The sequence below is a fragment of the Emys orbicularis genome, chromosome 7 (assembly GCF_028017835.1).
Source record: "Emys orbicularis isolate rEmyOrb1 chromosome 7, rEmyOrb1.hap1, whole genome shotgun sequence".
NCBI lineage: Eukaryota > Metazoa > Chordata > Testudines > Emydidae > Emys > Emys orbicularis.
This window is the reverse complement of record NC_088689.1, coordinates 7,990,396-8,009,085: the sequence shown is the minus strand read 5'-3', so window position 1 is coordinate 8,009,085 and position 18,690 is coordinate 7,990,396. Positions and strand designations below refer to the sequence as shown.

The 18,690-nt window shown below is 44.2% G+C and overlaps 1 protein-coding gene across 1 annotated transcript in view; it reads left to right on the top strand.

Annotated features, from left to right (window-relative positions):
- SORCS1 (sortilin related VPS10 domain containing receptor 1) overlaps positions 1-18,690 on the top strand; it is a gene marked incomplete at its 5' end in the record, with an annotated part of 424,998 nt that overhangs the window by 122,383 nt on the left and 283,925 nt on the right. The window contains 1 exon segment of the mRNA XM_065407558.1: positions 14,491-14,558. Within this exon segment, the coding sequence (XP_065263630.1) occupies positions 14,491-14,558 (68 nt within the window).

Here is an 18,690-nt window from a genome sequence, read left to right as displayed (position 1 = left end):
GGAATTCGGGTAGCAGGCAGACATGGTAAGCCGTAGACTTTTGGCTGCTGAAAGCTTAATTTATAGCAGTGCCCTCCTTTCACGTTCAAAGCTATGCCCCTAGCGTTGGCCAGTTCCTGCTGCCGGCAATCCGGCCAGCATGAACTCTGCCCCTGTCCCACCCCCCTCGCGGCCGTCCCCGGGAAAGATCCCTGTATGCTGCCCCTGTCCCGCCTCCACCGCGTGGCTGTAAACCGCCGGTTACAGTTATGTAAAGGAACAGGCAATCAGTCCCAATACTAACATTCCCCTAATTTAAAGCAGGTCACCATGAGTGATATCACTCTGATGAGGATTTCGGACACAGAGAAAGACCGCATGCTGCGTGAATGCCAGCAAAAACCAGGGCCATATGCTGCCATGCTGTGCGAGGCACTGATCCCGGAGTACTTGCTGCTAGCCTGGCGCGGAAAAGTTTCCTACCATGGAGGACGCAATAAGGCCGCTCTCCCCAGGAACCTGATGCAAAGGCTTTCAAATTACCTCCAGGAGAGCTTCGTGGAGATGTGCCAGGAGGATTTCTGCTCTATCCCCGGACATATTGACATAATTTTCCAGTAGTTGCACTGGCAAGGACTAAAAAGTTAAGCGCCTAGGGCAAAGTAATCATGAAAAACCCATTGTTAATATTCCATTCCTGTTCTGTTCAAAATAAATGTTTACATGTTTAAAACACTTACCGACTGATCCTTCCCCTGATTCAGGGTCACGGTTAACGCCTTGGGAGGGTTGGTAGGGGATCTCCGTGAGGGTGATGAAGAGATCCTGGCTGTCGGGGAAATCAGCGTTGTAAGCGCTGTCGACTGCCTCGTCCTCCTCATCTCCTTCCTCATCTTCCCCGTCCGCTAACATCTCCGAGGAAGCGGCCGTCGACAATACCCCATCGTCAGTCCACGGTCAGTGGTGGGGTAGTGGTGGCGGCTGCACCTAGGATGGAATGCAGTGCCTTGTAGAAACGGCATGTCTGGGGCTGGGATCCGGAGCGTCCGTTTGCCGCTTTGGTCTTCTGGTAGCCTTGTCTCAGCTCCTTGATTTTCACACGGCACTGCGTTGCATCCCGGCTGTATCCTCTCTCTGTCATGGCTTTTGAGATCTTCTCGTAGATCTTCGCATTCCGTTTTTTCGATCGCAGCTCCGAAAGCACGGACTCATCGCCCCACACAGCGATCAGATCCAAGACTTCCCGATCAGTCCATGCTGGGGCCCTCTTTCTATTCTGCGATTGCATGGTCACCTCTGCTGGAGAGCTCTGCATCGTTGCCAGTGCTGCTGAGCTCACCATGATGTCCAAACAGGAAATGAGATTCAAACTGGCCAGACAGGAAAAGGAATTCAAATTTTCCTGGGGCATTTCCTGTGTGGCTGGTCAGAACATCCGAGCTCGGACTGCTGTCCAGAGCGTCAACAGAGTGGTGCACTGTGGGATAGCTCCCGGAGCTATTAGCGTCGAATTCCATCCACACCTACCCTAATTCGACATGGCCATGTCAAATTTAGCGCTACTCCCCTCGTCGGGGAGGAGTACAGAAATCGATTTAAAGAGATCACTATGTCGAACTAAATAGCTTCGTTGTGTGGACGGGTGCAGGGTTAATTCGATTTAACGCTGCTAAATTCGACATAACCTCCTAGTGTAGACCAGGACTGAGATATTAACTTTTTTCTAAAGGAGGGGGAATCTCACTTTTGTCACAAATGAGATTATTTCCCTCTTCCTTTAACAATCAGATGCATTTTTAGCAACTGCTAGGGATTTTCATCCGAGCCCTCCTCTCTTCCCTGAAATGAAATAGTTTTTGTACTGACAGCATCAACACATTCTGTGTAATATACAGGCCCAGTGAGAACAGACCTTTAACAGGAATTTATATCCCAAGTCTGAAATGTGCACTTTATATTGGCTATTATTCCTGGATACTTGTTAAGGGATTACCATCCTAAATCTTTTCCCATAAACAAATAAAACCTTTGCATCCAAGGTTCAAGGAAAAACCTTAAATGACAATACTTGGGGGATAAGTTAAGGAGGAAGAATGAAGAATTGATGAGGTATTAACAGTTGTAATTTCCCACCTTGAATTATTGACTACATGTGACATTACAACCTTAGGGTTACAATCTATAAACAGCTTGGAAAATATGACCTTTGCATTACAATGCGTCTCGAGCTTGTTAGAACAGCTGCCAGTGGCGTATTTTGTTGCAGATTGAGTGAATGCAAGTAACTGAAGAACTTCATGATGTATTCAGGCAAATCTCTGCAAGACCTAGGCGATCTAATGGATTGTGGGTGGTGCAGTGCAGCTACTGTTGAGATGGGGTGAAACTGGTAGAAGTTTTGGGTTGTAATTGATTTGCACTCAATTAGCTGGTCTTAGTTGACTGAGCACTTTTGTTTTGTTTTGTTTAAAGCAGGCAGAAACAGTGCATGTAGAAATAGCAGAAAAGCGGAAAGTTACTCCAGTTCCTCTTACAACCTTGCGGAGGTCAGCAAGGGAGGCTGATTGGCTCCTTTAGTCATGGGTGTTTATGGAAAAATGAATGACCTAAATTCCAGTCCTATTATTATTCATGTGCTATGCTAGGTCATGCCTTATGAGACAGAATAAGAATATGGAGCCAGATTCAGCCCTGGTATAACGCCATTGACTTAAATGCTTTTGCACCTGAATGTACGCAGGTTCAGCTTGCCTCATTTTCTCTCAACTACTGTGGAGGGGCAATAATAGACAAAGTAGTTCTGGCTCACAAAAAACTTTCCTGATCTTATGACTGAGCCAAGTTCATACTTGATTTAACTCCATTGATGTTAATGGAGTTACACTATAGGTGGGCCTGGTCCAGTATATTCATTTCTCTTCAATGTGGTACATTATATTGTTGAGTGTTAGTGTAGTAAACAGGGGGGATTGTTACAGGGACCTATTTTTAGTCCGAAGACCACGTTTATCCCTACACAGTGGAACACTCCATTGTGAGGAATAATACGTATACTTTCTCATGCACACTGAGACATGCCTTAGAGTTCTTTAGCTTGCTGGGGAAACCAGACTGCTGAGGACTGTGGGCAAAATTCTACTCTCTTACCTGCGCCACGACTCCCTTGTTGCAGGTTTCATGCGCGGCACTTCCACTGAAGTCACTCATGCAATCAAGGCGGAATATGCAATAGAATTGCACTGTGGGAAGATGGATTTTTGACCTGGTCCCTTTATTGCTAAAGAGGGTGAATTGGTGACTGAAAGTCAGAACAGACCTGAACCTTCTGCAGTTCCTCTGCCCCTATGTGAGAAGAGGAGGAAGCATGAGATGTAGGGGTTAACACTCAGGAATCAGTCAGAATCCTGATTTTTCATTCCTGGCTCTGTGTAGTCCCATAAACTCTCTGTGCCCCTTCTCTACCGTATATATAATAATACTTACCTACCTCACAGAGCTGATCTAAGGCTTGATCAGTTATTGTTTTTAATGTACTTTCGCGCTATGCGGATGAAAGACACTTACATTCATAAGGACCACTCTTTCCGGCTGTCCCAGTATGAAAGTCTCACTTCAAGGATGCAATTCCCTTCCCCCTTATTCTCCCCCCCCCAAAAGTCTATTACTCAAGGACATCACCCTTATCTTGGTTGTACTTGCCTCATGGCCATGCAATGCCATTCAGTAATTCTGTCAAGTGGTATCTTTGCCTTGTGACAGAGTGCTAAACAGTGATTTATTGCTTGAATACACATCGCTTTCATGAAAGCGATTTGTTTAAGCAACAGTAAAGTGCTAAATAAATTATTCATTGCATGCTAATTTTTCACTTTTATGTGCTGTAGTACGTTTCAGAATAAGCAGTCTGTGAGGCATTATATATCTCACATTAATCCGGGTTGATTTTTCACTGCTAGTCCCTTTCCCAAGGAAGGTCTTTTGCTTCAACCTTTATCCATGCAACTGGCTTTGCGATATTTTTTCCATTTCTTCTGCAGAAAGGATCGGATGAATTATGTCTGGCGCTCATGGTTGGGGGTTTGATTGCCGGCAGGGGAGATGCTGTATGTTTGGAGTTTATGGGTGCTACTAACCCCTTCAATAAATACTCTCAGTCTTACTGCGAGGCACAGCTACTAATACACCCTGCAAAGTATGATGCTCACAAACAGGGTGTACATTTTCAAAATGTTTCTTTATACCATTTTCTTTGGAGATTTGCGTGCTGTTTTCTTTTAGCTGCTGGTGGCAAGAGGGGCAGTCTGGTTTGCTCATAATTTGGTGTTTGAATTGCTCCTCGTAGGTGTATTTTCATATGAGAATGCAGACTTTCCAATTTCACTTCAAAATTTTCTACTCGGCATATAAAATCGTCACTCCCCAGCAAAGCACAAAGACCATTGAATTGGTGTCAGGGCTGCAGTTGCATTACAGAGCAGTTAGGGGACATATCAGCTTGGCGTTTTTCTCTAATTGAACCTTTCACCCTTGCTGTGAATCCACAGTAAAGCACCACCAGTAATTGTACATTGAGTTAAAGTTGTTGATTGACACAGAAATTTTGTTCAAAATGCTTTCTGGGTTCAGCCTGCTCTGATTTTAATTCAGAAATAATCCCCCAAAGGCCCATGTTGATATACAATGAAATGAATAAACAGAAGGGTATATTCTCCTCTTGATGCATATATTTAACTCTTATTCTAACAGACATTAAGCATCAAGAAAATCATAGACAGTTTGTGATAGAGTCTACCCATTGAGACTGTCTGTGAAAAGCAGCCTGCTACATTCTTCACTGTGTTCTATTGCATTAATATGCTTCAAGAAGACAGACAGGCGTCTACAATTTGTGTCTCCATCATCCCCAGATGTGACGTTCTGCCAGTGAAACGAAAGCTATTGTACCTTTACTTTGGGAATCCAAGGGTCTCTGCTTCTGGCCCTCATGGCAACTAATTTTCTGGATCCTTCCTTTTAACTGCTTCTCTCATACGCATGATGATCTTTGTTAATTATTTGTAGTATGGTAGCACACAGAACTAGTGCTGGTTGGGAATTTTTCAACAAAACTGTTTTTCGTCGGAAAATGCTGATTCATCGAAACTGAAACTTTTTGCTGGCATGTACCAAATTCACCAAAATTTTAGTCAAGAGGTTTCTCGGGTCCAAGATGGAATTTCTGGTCAGAACCAGAGAGAGAGAGAGCATGACACAAATAATCTGGTGGTTAGGGCACTCAGTGAGGATGTGGATGACCTAAATTCAAATCTCAGTTCTGCCTAATTCAAACCAGGATCTTGAACCTGGGGCTCCTACATCCTAAGTGAGGGCCCGAGTAACTCGGCTATTGGCTATTCTAGCGTCATCCTCTGTTTATTTGTTTTTCATTTAAAAAACGTCAAAAGCTCTGATTTGTCCTGCTGCAGAACGGAAAGGGAAAATATGTGGAATCGCAAAAATTTCACAGGACAAGAAAGCGGTTTCCCACTCAGCTGTACATAGAAGCCCCACCCAAGCTTGGGGTCCCTTTGTGCTAAGCATTGTATATACATCCATTAATAGAAGGATTGTCATATGGAGCTCAGGTGCAGAGAGATGGAGACTCACCCAAAGAAGGCTGTGGCAGAGCCAAGAATTAAACTCAGGTTTTCTGAATCAGTCCAGTGCTTTAACCACACAGCCATCCTCCTTCTCTTTGGGTAGGTGTACACTTTGAGCTGGGTATGTAATTCCCAGCTCGAGGAGATATTACGTGCTGTATCTACAATCAAGCTAGCATGCTAAAAACAGCAGGGGAGGGGCTAGCCACTCCAAATACATACCTTTCGGAGATGCTGGGAACATACTCAGGTAGCTAGCTCCTCCCACCGCTGGGACTGGCTACATTCTATTTTCAGTACACAAGCTCTATCACAACTAGTGCAAATAAATGTGTCTTTGAGCTGAGAATTACATACCCAGCTTGAAGTGTACGCATACCCAAAGAGAAGAAGGATGCTCTTGTGGTTAAAGTGCTGAATTGACTGTTGTTATTTCTCTCTCTTCTCCTGGTGGGTGATGTTTCTGTTAAGGGATAGAAGGCCTGATGAGTAGTTCTAAATGTGTGTGTGGGGGGAAAGGGGGGGGAATCAGATGGAAGGATCTTTAAAGCAGGCACTGTGGAAATGCTGAGTTCTTTGGGTTATGTCTTTTTTGCTATTGATTAGCAGAATATGAAATTCTCGGTTGAATTAGTTATTCAGAATCATTTGTGAATTTCTTTGAAAATCCCTGTGTCAATAGACTGCCAAAACAGCTCATTGAGAATGTTTTCTTTTTCAAACTTCAAAACACATGCTGTGGCGGGGGGGAGTTACATAAGTCAGGTGGTATTGTTTCGGTTCTCTGATTGGATGACATACGCCACTAACTATACAGCCCATACTGAGAATTTTGGCTATTAAAATGCAATGTATGAAAACTTGGTCATTCAGAAAGCTGCATGATCATAGACGACCAGCATGCTTTTGAAAACTTATTTTCAAACTAGCTTTCAATGGTGTATTTGAGTTTTGGCATATTTTATTGCTGAGAGTGGCACAGAATTGGTCTCCATAGTTTACTATGGGATTCACAGGACAGCGCACAGCCAGAAACACATGTGCAGGTCAGCTATGTTGATTTTGGCTGCCCCCTAGTGGAATATATTGCATACCTGGTCATGATAGTATGGTCAATACTAACTAGACCAGCGTTTTTCAAACTTTGGGTCACGACCCAGTACTGGGTCACGTCATATAAGGCACTGGATCGCTCTGGTCAGCACCGCTGACTGGGACGTTAAAAGTCCCGTCAACGGTGCTGTCCAGCTAAGGCAGGCTAGTTCCTACTTGTTCTGACACTGTGCTGCGCTCTGGAAGTGGCCAGTAGTGGGTCCAGCTTCTAGGCGGGGGGCCACAGGGATCCCCCCACCCCCAGCACCGGCTCCGTACTCCCATTGGCCAGGAACCGGCCAATGGGACCTGGGGAGGCGGTGCCTGCAGGCAAGAGTCATGTGAAGCTGCTTGCGCGCCTCCGCCTAGGAGCTGGACCTGCTGCTGGCTGCTTCCGGGGCGCAACGCGGTCCGCGGTGCCAGGACAGGTGGGAAGCATCCCTCTGCACCCCCGCTGCACTGCTGACTGGGAGCTGCTGGAGGTAAGTCAGTGCCCCCAGCCCTGAGCCCCACCCCAAACCTGGAATCCCTTCCTGCACCCCAAACTCCTCCTCCCCGGCCCCAACCCAGAACCTGCACTGCCAGCCCAGAGCCCTGACCCCCTCCCGCACTCCAACCCCCTGTCCCAGCCCTGAGCCCCCCCATTCCTGGCCCCACCCCAACCCTCTGCCCCAGTCCTGAGCTCCTCCCACACCCCAAACCCCTCATCCCCAGCTCCATTGGGTCATGGGCATCAACAGCAGGGACAGAATCTGGGTCTCCTGGATCCCACTCCCCTATCCACTAGAGTGCAGTTTAAATACTAGCATAAAAGAGGGCTGAACCATTTTTAACTCCATGGTCACTTCTGGTGCAGCTGGACCCACTGCTTAAGCAGGTACAGACTGTATTAGTGTATAGAAGGCTGATAAGTTTAAGGAAAAGTTTCTGTTTATACCTTCCCAAATAGGGGGCCTGTTGTGCCTTTTGGAGTCAGCATTTGGATCCTGTAGGGAGCCTCTTCCTGACACAGTTTTAGGTCAGTCTAGTCACAATACCTTGTAACAGCCAATCCCTTGGAAGTTATAACAGACTTTTTTATTTGATTGGTTTCTTCTGTTTGAAGAAGCCTTCCCACTACAGAGCTATAAAAGTTGCTATAAAATCCTGTTGTGCTGTATAAGTGGAAGACATTTGCAGTCAGGAGTTGAGGGCGGCTTCCCCAGGCTGGCGATTTAAAGGGTCTGGGGCTCCCTGCAGCGGTCGCAGCCCAAGGCCCTTTAAATTGCCTCCCGAGCCCCGCTGCTGGAGCCCTGGGGTAGCAGCGGCAGGGCTCGGGCGGTGATTTAAAGGGCCCGGGGCTCCAGCCGCTGCGGGGGAGCCCTGGGCCCTTTAAATCACCGCCGGAGCCCTGCCGCCCCTACCCCGGGGCTCTGGCAGCAGGGCTTGGGCGGCGCTTTAAAGGGCACGAGGCTACTCCAGGGTAGCGGGCCAGTGACGCTGGATCCCTGCAGTCACAAGGTGCAAGGGGAAGCTGTGGCCCTGGCAGGGCAAAGCAGAGTCCCTCCCCCCCCACACCTCCCCTGGCCAAGACTGCAAGGAGATGGACATATACTGGAATTTATGAGACTTTGTGATAGGTCCATCACCTCTCAAAAAAGTCATTAGCCACCACTGCCAGCCACTGTTATTTGGGTGAGTAGATTTAGGCCAAGATTTTCCAGTTATTAGTGATTTTGTGCTCCCAAACCGGGGGCAATTTAAAGGCCTGATTTTCAGAAAGTGCTGAGTGCTTTGCCTCTGAAAATCAGGCCCTTTTAAGGTGTATGTCTGGTTGAGGACCCAAAATCCAAGGTGTCCAACACAACTGGGCTCTTTAGAAAGTGTTGGCAATTCACTCTAGGCTCCCAAGTTTGAAAAATGTAGAGTTGGTTGAAATGTTGTTCATGAAAATGCTCTGGGTTGTGAGGCTCGATGGCTTTTCAACCAAAATGGAAGTTTTCTAACTGAGCTGCTTGCTGCCCTGTCATTTGAGGACCAGATGCGCTGCAGGCCATCACCTGTGTTTGGGCCTCAGAAACATCACCTGGTGTGCAGCTAATTAGTCACGGGTGGAGCGAAGCCAGGGGCGGCTCCAGGCACCAGCACACCAAGCGCGTGCCTGGGGCGGCAAGCCGCGGGGGGGTGGGGGGGGGTGGTCTACCGGTCGCCATGAGGGCGGCAGTCAGGGATCTTCAGCGGCACATCTGCGGGAGGTCCGCCGGTCCCGTGGCTTCGGCGGCAATTCGGCGGCGAAGGCTGCCTCACTGCCGTGCTTGGGGCGGCAAAAAGCATAGAGCCGCCCCTGAGCGAAGCCCCCCTCTTCCAAAAGGCCATCGCATCCTGTGTCACTTCTCTTAAACAGGGAAAGATGAGGGACCCGTTTTGAAACCACCTTACTTCAGGGGCATGAAAGCAAAACTGTAACTTTGGCTGTAATAGCAGAGTTTCTATCCCTGAAAAGAACGTTTCACTTTTCATCTCAGTTTTTAAAAGAGCTCACAGGCATAAAACCAGATTTTCAGCTCCTGTGTGTGTATGTTGCGCGCACCACTATTTTGGCTGTTCTTTTCTTCTTGCCCTTGTTAGTTTGTGTTGATTGGTAAATGTGGGGAGCGGGAAAGAGGAAAAAAACAAACAAATGTGAAGGGTGAGACATTCTGTTTCATTTCATTACAGCGTTCCATCACAGCCCATATTCTGACATTTAGAACAACATAATATGCATGTCTCTGATCATTAGGTTCCTCTAAGCTATCTGCGACAGCCCGGGAAAACAAAGCAAAAAACCAACCACTGCAACAACAAAACCCACCATGATATCAAACACAAACTAACCTTTTGCAGTCTGAATAACAAAGAAATGAAAACAGGAGAAATAATGAAATGAAAAGGAGAAATAATACTTTTTTAAAAAGTTGGTTTTGCACAGGTTATTGAAATAACAGTTTAACAAAAAGTGCATATGGGAATTTGGCATAAATAAGCAATTTTGCTGCCCAACTGTGACTTGTTCATGTTGCCTGTGTGTCTTGGTTTGGAGTAACCGTCTTGCGGCTGCTTGAGGTAAAGTGAATGGAAAAGAGAGACTGTTGTGGAGATGTTCTCTGATGAAACCTAAGGGACATGTTATATGTGCAGCATCCTGTGCAGAAGTGTGTTGAAGTCAGAATCCCTACACCAGGAGATGGCAGAAAAAGTAGTTTTGTGGTCAAGGCTCTGGAATGGGAATTTGGAACGCTGGCCTCACTTCTTCGCTCTGCTACTGATTCACTGTGTGACCTTGGATAAGTCCTTTAATCTCTCATCTACTATGATGGCCGGGGGGGTTGTCTATATGATTCTAGAATAAAATGCGATTAACTGTTATAAGGTGACCAGATACCACAGTGATGGGCATAGACTAAGAACCTAGATAGACATCACCAAGTAATGAAATAACAAAAATGCCTTCTATTTATATGGTGTCCCTTCCCAAGAAGGATCTGAAAGTGCGCTCCTCATAATGATCCGGATGTGAAAGTGTTTCACAGATAACTAGGCTTGGAGGGATTAGACTTTTATCGGTAAATGTTGGTAAACATTGATTTCACCGTACACCCACAAACTGAAAAAAATAATTCCATATATAACATTAGAAATTTACATACAGGCAAAGTCAGAAAAATTCTGCTTGAGAACTCATTAGAGTTTGATTTAAGGATATTTACTTTGTATATTTTGACATGTGATGTAGACAATTTGTGTTTTAATTATTGTAAAGCTTTAACTTTTTGAATCTGAATGTCTACTATAATTAAATAATTGTCTGACCCTCTCAATTTCCTGTGACTGTGAAAATTTAAACAGATGAAAATGTAAAAAAAAATGCATGCAATCATGGGTTTTAAACAGTTGTGAACATTTAAATTGCTAAAAATTGGAAAAAAAAGTTTTAAAATAAACATTATTAGCTGTTGAAATTATTAGGAAAAAAAAAAGAAAAAATTTAATTCTGCCAAGCCTGCAAATAACAGATCCTGCTGTCATTGAAATCAGTGGATACATTCCCATTGACATAGGTGGGAGTAGGACAAAGAATTTATATAATTTGTATTGAGATTACCATCCACCACTAGGAGCCATCGTGTGCCAGCACAATATTATTAAGGAGCATAGAACCACTTCCCTACTCCCTTGAGCTTTGCATCAGATTTGTAGAATGCAGAGCAATTCCTAGAACAGGTTTGAACAAATTTGACACAACAGTTTGTCATCAGCAAATGCAGTTCTGTTGAAACTGAAATTCTTTGTGAAATGGTGTCAGTTTCGCTGAAATTTTGTTTTGGAGGGAACAAAGGTTACAGCAAAGCAGAAACTTCCTGATGTCATGTCTAGCAAAGTTATGAATTTAAGCTCCCAGGCTCGTCTTTTTAAAGTGCTATGTAGGTTTCCTTTGAGGATGAGGACTGATAGGTTAGATATAGAGTGATGGCTTTGTGAAAAATGTTCACCCACAGGCAATAGTGTTTTTGTCTTTGATCATTTTCCTGTGAGTTCATTTGAGAGTGTGGTGATGGTCTGGTTTCACCCACATAGTTGTTGTTAGGGCATTTAGTGCACTGGATGAGGTACACCATGTGCTGTGATCTTCAGAGGTGTGCTGTGGGCCACAGCACTCTTACTGAAGGAATATTGGGACTCATAGAAACCATCCTCAATCATTTGCCACACAAAGGGCCAGCTTCCCCCAGGACACAACCGACTTCCTCCACAAACTTCTCAACATTAAAACACCATCCTTGCCACCATGTATGTCACTTCCCTATACAGTACATCCCTCACAATGATGGCATAGCTGCCTGCCACAAATGTTTACATGGCGATGGATGGCCCTCAGATATCCACCCCAAACACATTGCCAAACTCATCCATTTCATCCTCACCCATAACAATTTTACATTCAACGACAAATACTTTGTCCAAACGATGGGAACAGCCCTGGGATGGCTTCCCAATATGCCAACCTCTTCATGGGCCATCTTAAAGAAGAATTTCTGGACAAATGCACCACGAACCCAGTGATATACCTGAGATACATCGATGATATTTTGATCCTCTGGACAGATGACTTAACCTCCCTCATAGATTTCCACCACAACTTCAACAGCCATCATCCATCCATCAGACTTTCTCTAGAACGCTCCCCACTAGCATCAGTTCCCTGGACACCACGATCAGCTTCAACAACGGAACCCTACAGACAACTATGTACAAGAAACCCACTGATCACTTACCTTCATAGATCCAGTAACTGCCCCAAACACATCAAGAAATCTGTTATCTACAGCTAGGCACACAGATACCACAGAATATGCTCTGAGTAGAAAGTCCAGGATATACACCTTAACACATTCAAAACAGCTTTCACCAAACAAGGACATTCCACCAGACAAGTCGATCGTATCATGGAACAGGCTGCCCCAAATACCCTGAGAGAACTTGCTTCACTACAGAAATAAAATGTCCTCCAACCACACACTCCTAGTTCTCATCTGCCACTCCACACTGGAACCCATGGGGGGTAACATCAAACAACTACAACCCATACTCAATGGAGACTTGATTCTGAAAGAAATCATTCCTGAACCCCTTCTTCTGGCCTTCAAACAACCCTCCCCTCCCCCAGTCTCTCCAAGCTCATCATCAGAAGCAAGCTCCACACGGACCAGGACACACCAACTCAAAGAGGAACTGGATGCTGCCAGATCAACAAAAGCAAAACCTGGCACACATGTCTCCACTGTAACAATGATCAACACCGACCGCAACAACACCTTTCAAGATCCAGGGGTCCTACATGTGGCGTACCTCTTCCAATGCACTAAATGCCCCAATATCAACTAAACAGGTGAAACTAGAAAGTCACTCAAAATGGACTCTCACAGGACAAAGATGAAAAAGACAAAAACACCACATCACCTGTGGGTGAACACTTTTCATTAAGCGATTGTCTACACTTGCAGCTGTGCCGCTGTAGCACTTAATGAAGAGGCTACCTACGCCAACAGGAGAGCTTCTCCTGTCAGCATGGGTACTTCACCTCTCTGAGAGGCGCTAGCCTTTTCAACAGGACAAGCCCTCCCGTCGAGACTGTCAACACTGGGGGTTAGGTCAGTATAACTACGTTGCTCAGGTGTGGATTTTTCACACCCCTGAGCGACGTGGTGATATCGACATAAGTTGGTAGTGTAGACCAAGCCAAACTCGGACCTCTTCGGTTTTCAGCAACTGAAACCCGCAACTCTTAATCCAGACCCCTCCCCCGCCAAATCAGTGGGTTTTTTGCTTTGTTTTGGGGGGCGGGGGTGGGGGGATTGACAAAAACCCGAAAACTTTTGAAGAAAAAGTGTTGATGAAAACAAAATCTTTTATTCATGTTTAATCAAAATGTTTCGCAGGAGCAAAGCCCATTTCCTGAGCAGCTTTAACTAGATATCATCTCAGACCTGGCCGTTGCCCCATAGTCCTCCACCAATTTTTTGCGCTTTTACAATCATGTTTACATATTGTTGTTTAAGTGTCTTTTCTCTCCACTATTGCTGTATGAAAGGCTCACAAAAGCAACTGACTAAGACCAGCAAATACATACACACATACAAGTACATACAAGTAATATTGACAGTCTCATGGGAATTTGAGAATCCAATGACTTATTTAGATGTCTAAATTCAGCTTTAGATGCCTAACTTTGGGCACCCATTTTAAAAAATTCTGGTCTTAACTTCCCTATGGCTCAGCTTGTATATCTGTGATGTGGTTATAACAATATCTACCCCACAGAGCAGTGATACAAGGCTAAATCTTGGTCCCTGTGCATAGCCCAAGGAAATGTTGTTTTTGCAATCCTCTCCCATGACCATGGTGCAGCTGCTGCTGCAGCCCGTTGGCTACTTTAGCTTTCAATCACAGCTATTCTTCCCCTGCAATGGATCCATGCAGATGTACTAGCATGTCCTAGTTTCAGGAAAGGCCAAAAGCTGGAGCACAGGATGGAACTATTGCCCAAACCAGGAGGAAGTCTTGTATGAATGCCTAATTTGCACTCGTGTCAGTAAGAGGTGAAGGATCTGGCCCAGAAATCCTTAATTTAAAGCAAAACCCAGCATAGTTAAAGGAACCGTAAGGTATGATTAGGTTGCTTGACAGAGGTTTTTGATCCCTAAGAAAAATGTTGGAAGGGATCCAAAACCTCCATGCTTTGGAATTTAAGCCACTCTCTACTTTTTAGGGGTTAGAATGAGGCCTTCATGGGGGACAGATTAGCCCATATTGGCCTTCTTCAGGGTTCTTGCATCTTCTTCTGGTACTGACCACCATGAAAGACAAGATTCTGGCCCAGAAGGACCTCTGCTCCATTACAGGCTGGTGGTTCTCATGCTCAGGAATCCCAGTGGGAGGCAATCACTCTTTCTGCCACATACTGCAGATATCCTCCTGTATCTGAAATTATTTTGTCTGGTGTATTTTGTCACCCGCTTTGCCTCCTGGGGGAAGAACGCACCGTATAATGGTACAGCAGCGTTGAACAGGGAAAGGTCTGCTCAGTTCAACATACAGCATCTGCAAGCACTTCCCATGTCAGTTTAGGCAAACGCTTTAACAATTCATTCAATTATGTTAAGCACCCATTAAAGGAATCCTAAACCCTCCCTTGGGTCATTTCAGTTCTAGGAGATTGTAATTGTTTCAGACTAACCATGATTTCTTCTTTTGCCTCCAGGTGATTCTAATTCTGACAAAGCTGTATGACTACAACCTGGGGAGCATCACCGAGAGCTCGCTTTGGAGGTACGTAGATAAATTGAGCTAATAATTACCGTCTTACTTAAACATGAACAGTCCGGTACAGTTCTTTTATTGAATTTAATTGGATTTTTTATATGCTGGAAGGTTCACTGCTAAGCTCTCTCTCTCTTTTAGTCCTTTGTTCTCTCATTCTTGGGGATGATGGGACTGAGGTCTGATTGTCTTGTTCAGCTAGCTAGATAATACATTTCATGTAACTGTCACTTAGGTTTTTTTTTTTTTTTTTTTTTTACACACAATCCTGTTCAGAGTTAATAAACCAATTGATCGAAACCCAACCAACAACCTGCCTGTTTTGATCTGTAACACTTGATTTCAGTTTGCAATGACAAGAGCTCCATCGCACAAAGCTGCCCCAGTGATCCTAGAGTAGAACCACAGTTATGGACACCTCGGGAACGGAGGTTGTTCGTCACTCTGAACAAAACGCCATGGTGGTTCTTTCAAAAGTTTACAACTGAACATTGACTTAATACAGCTTTGAAACCTTACTATGCATAGAAAAATGCTGCTTTTAACCATCTTAATTTAAATGAAACAAGCACAGAAACCGTTTCCTTACTTTGTCAAATCTTTTTTTTAAACTTTCCCTTTATTTATTTTTTTAGTCGTTTACGTTTAACACAGTGCTGTACTGTATTTGCTTTGTGTGTGTGTGTGTGTTTCTGCTGCTGCCTGATTGCATACTTCTGGCTCCAAATGGGGTGTGTGGTTGACCGGTCAATTCATAACTCTGGTGTTCATAACTCTGAGGTTCTATTGTAACTCATGTGTAGGGCCTGTAGGGGTGCTCGTGTGTTTGAGGACTGTTCAAGTGAATAGTAAGGGTTTCCTGGCCCACATCCATTGTTATTAGGACTGGGTGACTGACCACCACTTCACATTTCCATGTTTCCTTCTCTTGTAGAGGTTTATGAATAGGCCAGGCACATTGAAATGAAGTTGTCTGCCTACACTTACTGCTTGACTGGGAGTGTCATCTAGTGGTTAGATTAGATGGCCTGTTAGTCAAGACTCCTGGGTTCCCAGTTCTCTGGTTGTATGATAGTAACTCTTGCTGAGGTCAACAGAAGCTGCTCATATGCTGGGAGGGAAAAGAAAAGCAGTGAGCCCCTGAATTGTTTCCCAGATTTGTTACTGACATGCTCTGTGTGCATGAGCAAGCTGCTGTTGCCTCGGTTTACCCTTTTATTAGAAGGGCATAGGGATATTTATTTACCTCACGGGAGTGTAGTCTTTTGGGAGGGTTAATTAATTAAGGGCATATGCTACCTTATTTCCTCCTGCTGAATTCTTATTGGCAGTCAGTGAGTTTTATGCAATGATCACAGCTAAAGTCCTCTCTAGGGCTCCTGAGGCACGTGCTTAACTTGAAGCTCATGAGCGATCCTGCTGTCTCTATTGTCGTCGTTACTCTCACATGCACATCGAGCATCTGCGTCAGATTTTTCAGCCTCTGAGCTATCTGGGAATGTTTCCCATTGACTTCAATGGGCTTCGGCTTGAACCTTGAGTTTGTCAATTGCTTCGAGAGCCTCAGAGGAAGAATGTTCATATGAGTGTTAAGTATGTTTTGTTGCTATTTTCTTTCCCCTGCTTTCCTGGTGAAATCTATTTTTTTTTTTTTTGCTTCACCAGAGGCCGTGAGTGAGGGTCCTTGTGACGGTCCCATTGGAGGTTTCCCATTTTTGGTGTAACAGGGGAGAAAATGATGGAAGGGCACTTGTTATTTAAAGCACCTGATACAGTTGTATAAAAAAATCAAGGAAAATAGAAATAAGAGGGAGGAAAAAATTATCCTTCATTTCTCTGATTTGTTTTATTTCTTGAGAGCTGATGTTGGCCCATAAAAGAACACACTATCCTGGTTTACTTTGCTCTCGCACATCGGTGACTGTTTCCAAAAGATAGAAGAGGAAAAGCACGTCTTTCTGTATCTACACACGACCTAGGAAAAGTGTCTTCTCTGTGATACATGGCATACATATAACATATTAAGGGTACATTAATAAAGGGCTGGAAAATGATTAGCAATTGTTTATAAGTAGAGCTGTTTATGAGTAGTTTGTGTTATAACTGGTTAAAAGTAGAGCTATGTGGATTACTGATTTTTTGGTTCACTAACGGTTCTGAAAAACTGAACAAAAATTGGGTTGGCTCGAGCTGAAACCATTTTTTTTTTTTAAATATTCACCTAAATGAAAAGTCAAAAAATTATTTTCGGTCAAACAAAGTAAAAGATTTTCATTAATAAGATGCAAAGAAATTTCAAAACAAAATTAATTTTGAATAAAAAAACTGAAACGTAAAAAATGTCAAAACAAAACATGGGGTTTTTTTCCAGATTTTTAAAGTATTTTTTTTTTTCAACCAAAACAATTCAGAGAAATGGACATGAATTTTCAAAATGTGTTTTTATGTTAAAAAAGCTTTGGCTGAAAAAATTTGCCCAGTTCTAGTTATAAACTCGGCAGTCGAAGGAGTTATCGATGGTCATAAGCAGTCTGTTGACCAGTTGGGTTCTATAGCAATCTATAACACACACCGCCTACTGACCATAGCATACGGATTTATTTTTTTTATAAATATACTAATATGGGCCAGGATGGCATTTCTTTTGAATTCCTCAGCCGATTTCACTTCAGTCCTGTCCTCCTTCTGCAGTGATAATGTATGGAGCTCGCCACAAATCCAGTGAGTAAAAAGGCTATTGGCAGCTGACTTGCGTATGTGAGAAAAACAGCAAAAGGGAGAGGCAAGGAAAGAGGGTGACAATCTTCTTGAAAGTTAAGCTTCAGGCCTGATCTACACTTAATAATTAGATCTACCTAGCTATGTCGCTCAGGGCTGTGAAAAATTTTGCTTCCTGAGTGCTGTAGCAAAGTCAGCCTAAAGCCTGGTTGTAGATGCAGCTAGGTTGATGGAAGAATTCTCTGTCAACCTAGCTACCACCTCTCAAAGACGTGGATTAGCTACATTGATGGCAAATCCCCTCCGTCAATGTAGGAAGTGTCTACAATATGGCCCTACAGCTGCAGTGCCATAGCAGTCCCACTCTAGCGGCTGTAGTGTAGACATACCCTTAGTGGATCAATAGGCTCTTGGTGGCAAGTGAGATGCTGCCTCTGAAGCGAGCGAATGAGATTTCTTGTTGGCTGGACCTGGCATTAATTACACCATAATCCTCTCGATAGATTTTTCTTGTCTCGCCATTCTTGGGTTTTATTTATTTATTTTGTTCATTCAAGAAAGAGAAAAGAGGGAGAAGCAAAGATTATCTCACGCCGAGCAATTATTCGAGGTTTTATTTTTCTTCCTCTCTCAGTTATCTCTTGGATCACAAAGAGGATTACACTTTGAGACTTGGGAGAAGATGATGGTTTTTACTACAGGAGCAAGATAAGCTTAGGTCTGAGATAAATAAAATGTCAGAATAACAGATATAGACTCTGTGGGGAGTGGAGGGAAATAAGCTTCTCCCTTTCTTTTTTTTGATGTGATCAGAGTTCTGGGGAGCCCTGCGTTGAACTTTTCATTCAGGGCCTGAAGAGGAAAAGCAGCTAATTGCATGCTGTTGGCCTTAGCCCTGCAAACATTTAGGCATGGGCTTTACTTTATTCCATTGAGCTGTCCCATTGAAATCAGTGGGACAACTTCTGATAAGAATCCCTAGCTTTTGTATAGTGCCTTTCATCAGTAGATCTCAAAGGGCTTTACAAAGGAGCTCAGTACCATTATCCCCATTTTACAGATGGCACAGAGCGGGAAAGTGACTTGCCCAAGGTCATCCAGCGGGCCAGTGACACAGGTAGGATCAGAACTCGGGTATCCTGAATCCTAGTCAGTGCTCTGTCCACTAAGCCGTGCTGCCTCTGTTTAAGCGCACGTGTAAACGGTTGCAAGATTAAGGCACGCTGTCATACATGGTAGGCATCCAATTTATCCCACTCACTTCTCCAACCAATTACATTTTCTGCTTTAAATTGTCCCCAAGATAGTACCCCCATCTTCACCTGCCTTATCCCCCAAAAATCGATTAGTCCTGCAAAACAAGGGCTGCAAAAGTCTCCATATCTCAGATCTTACCTACACCAACGTTTGGTCAACAAAGAGT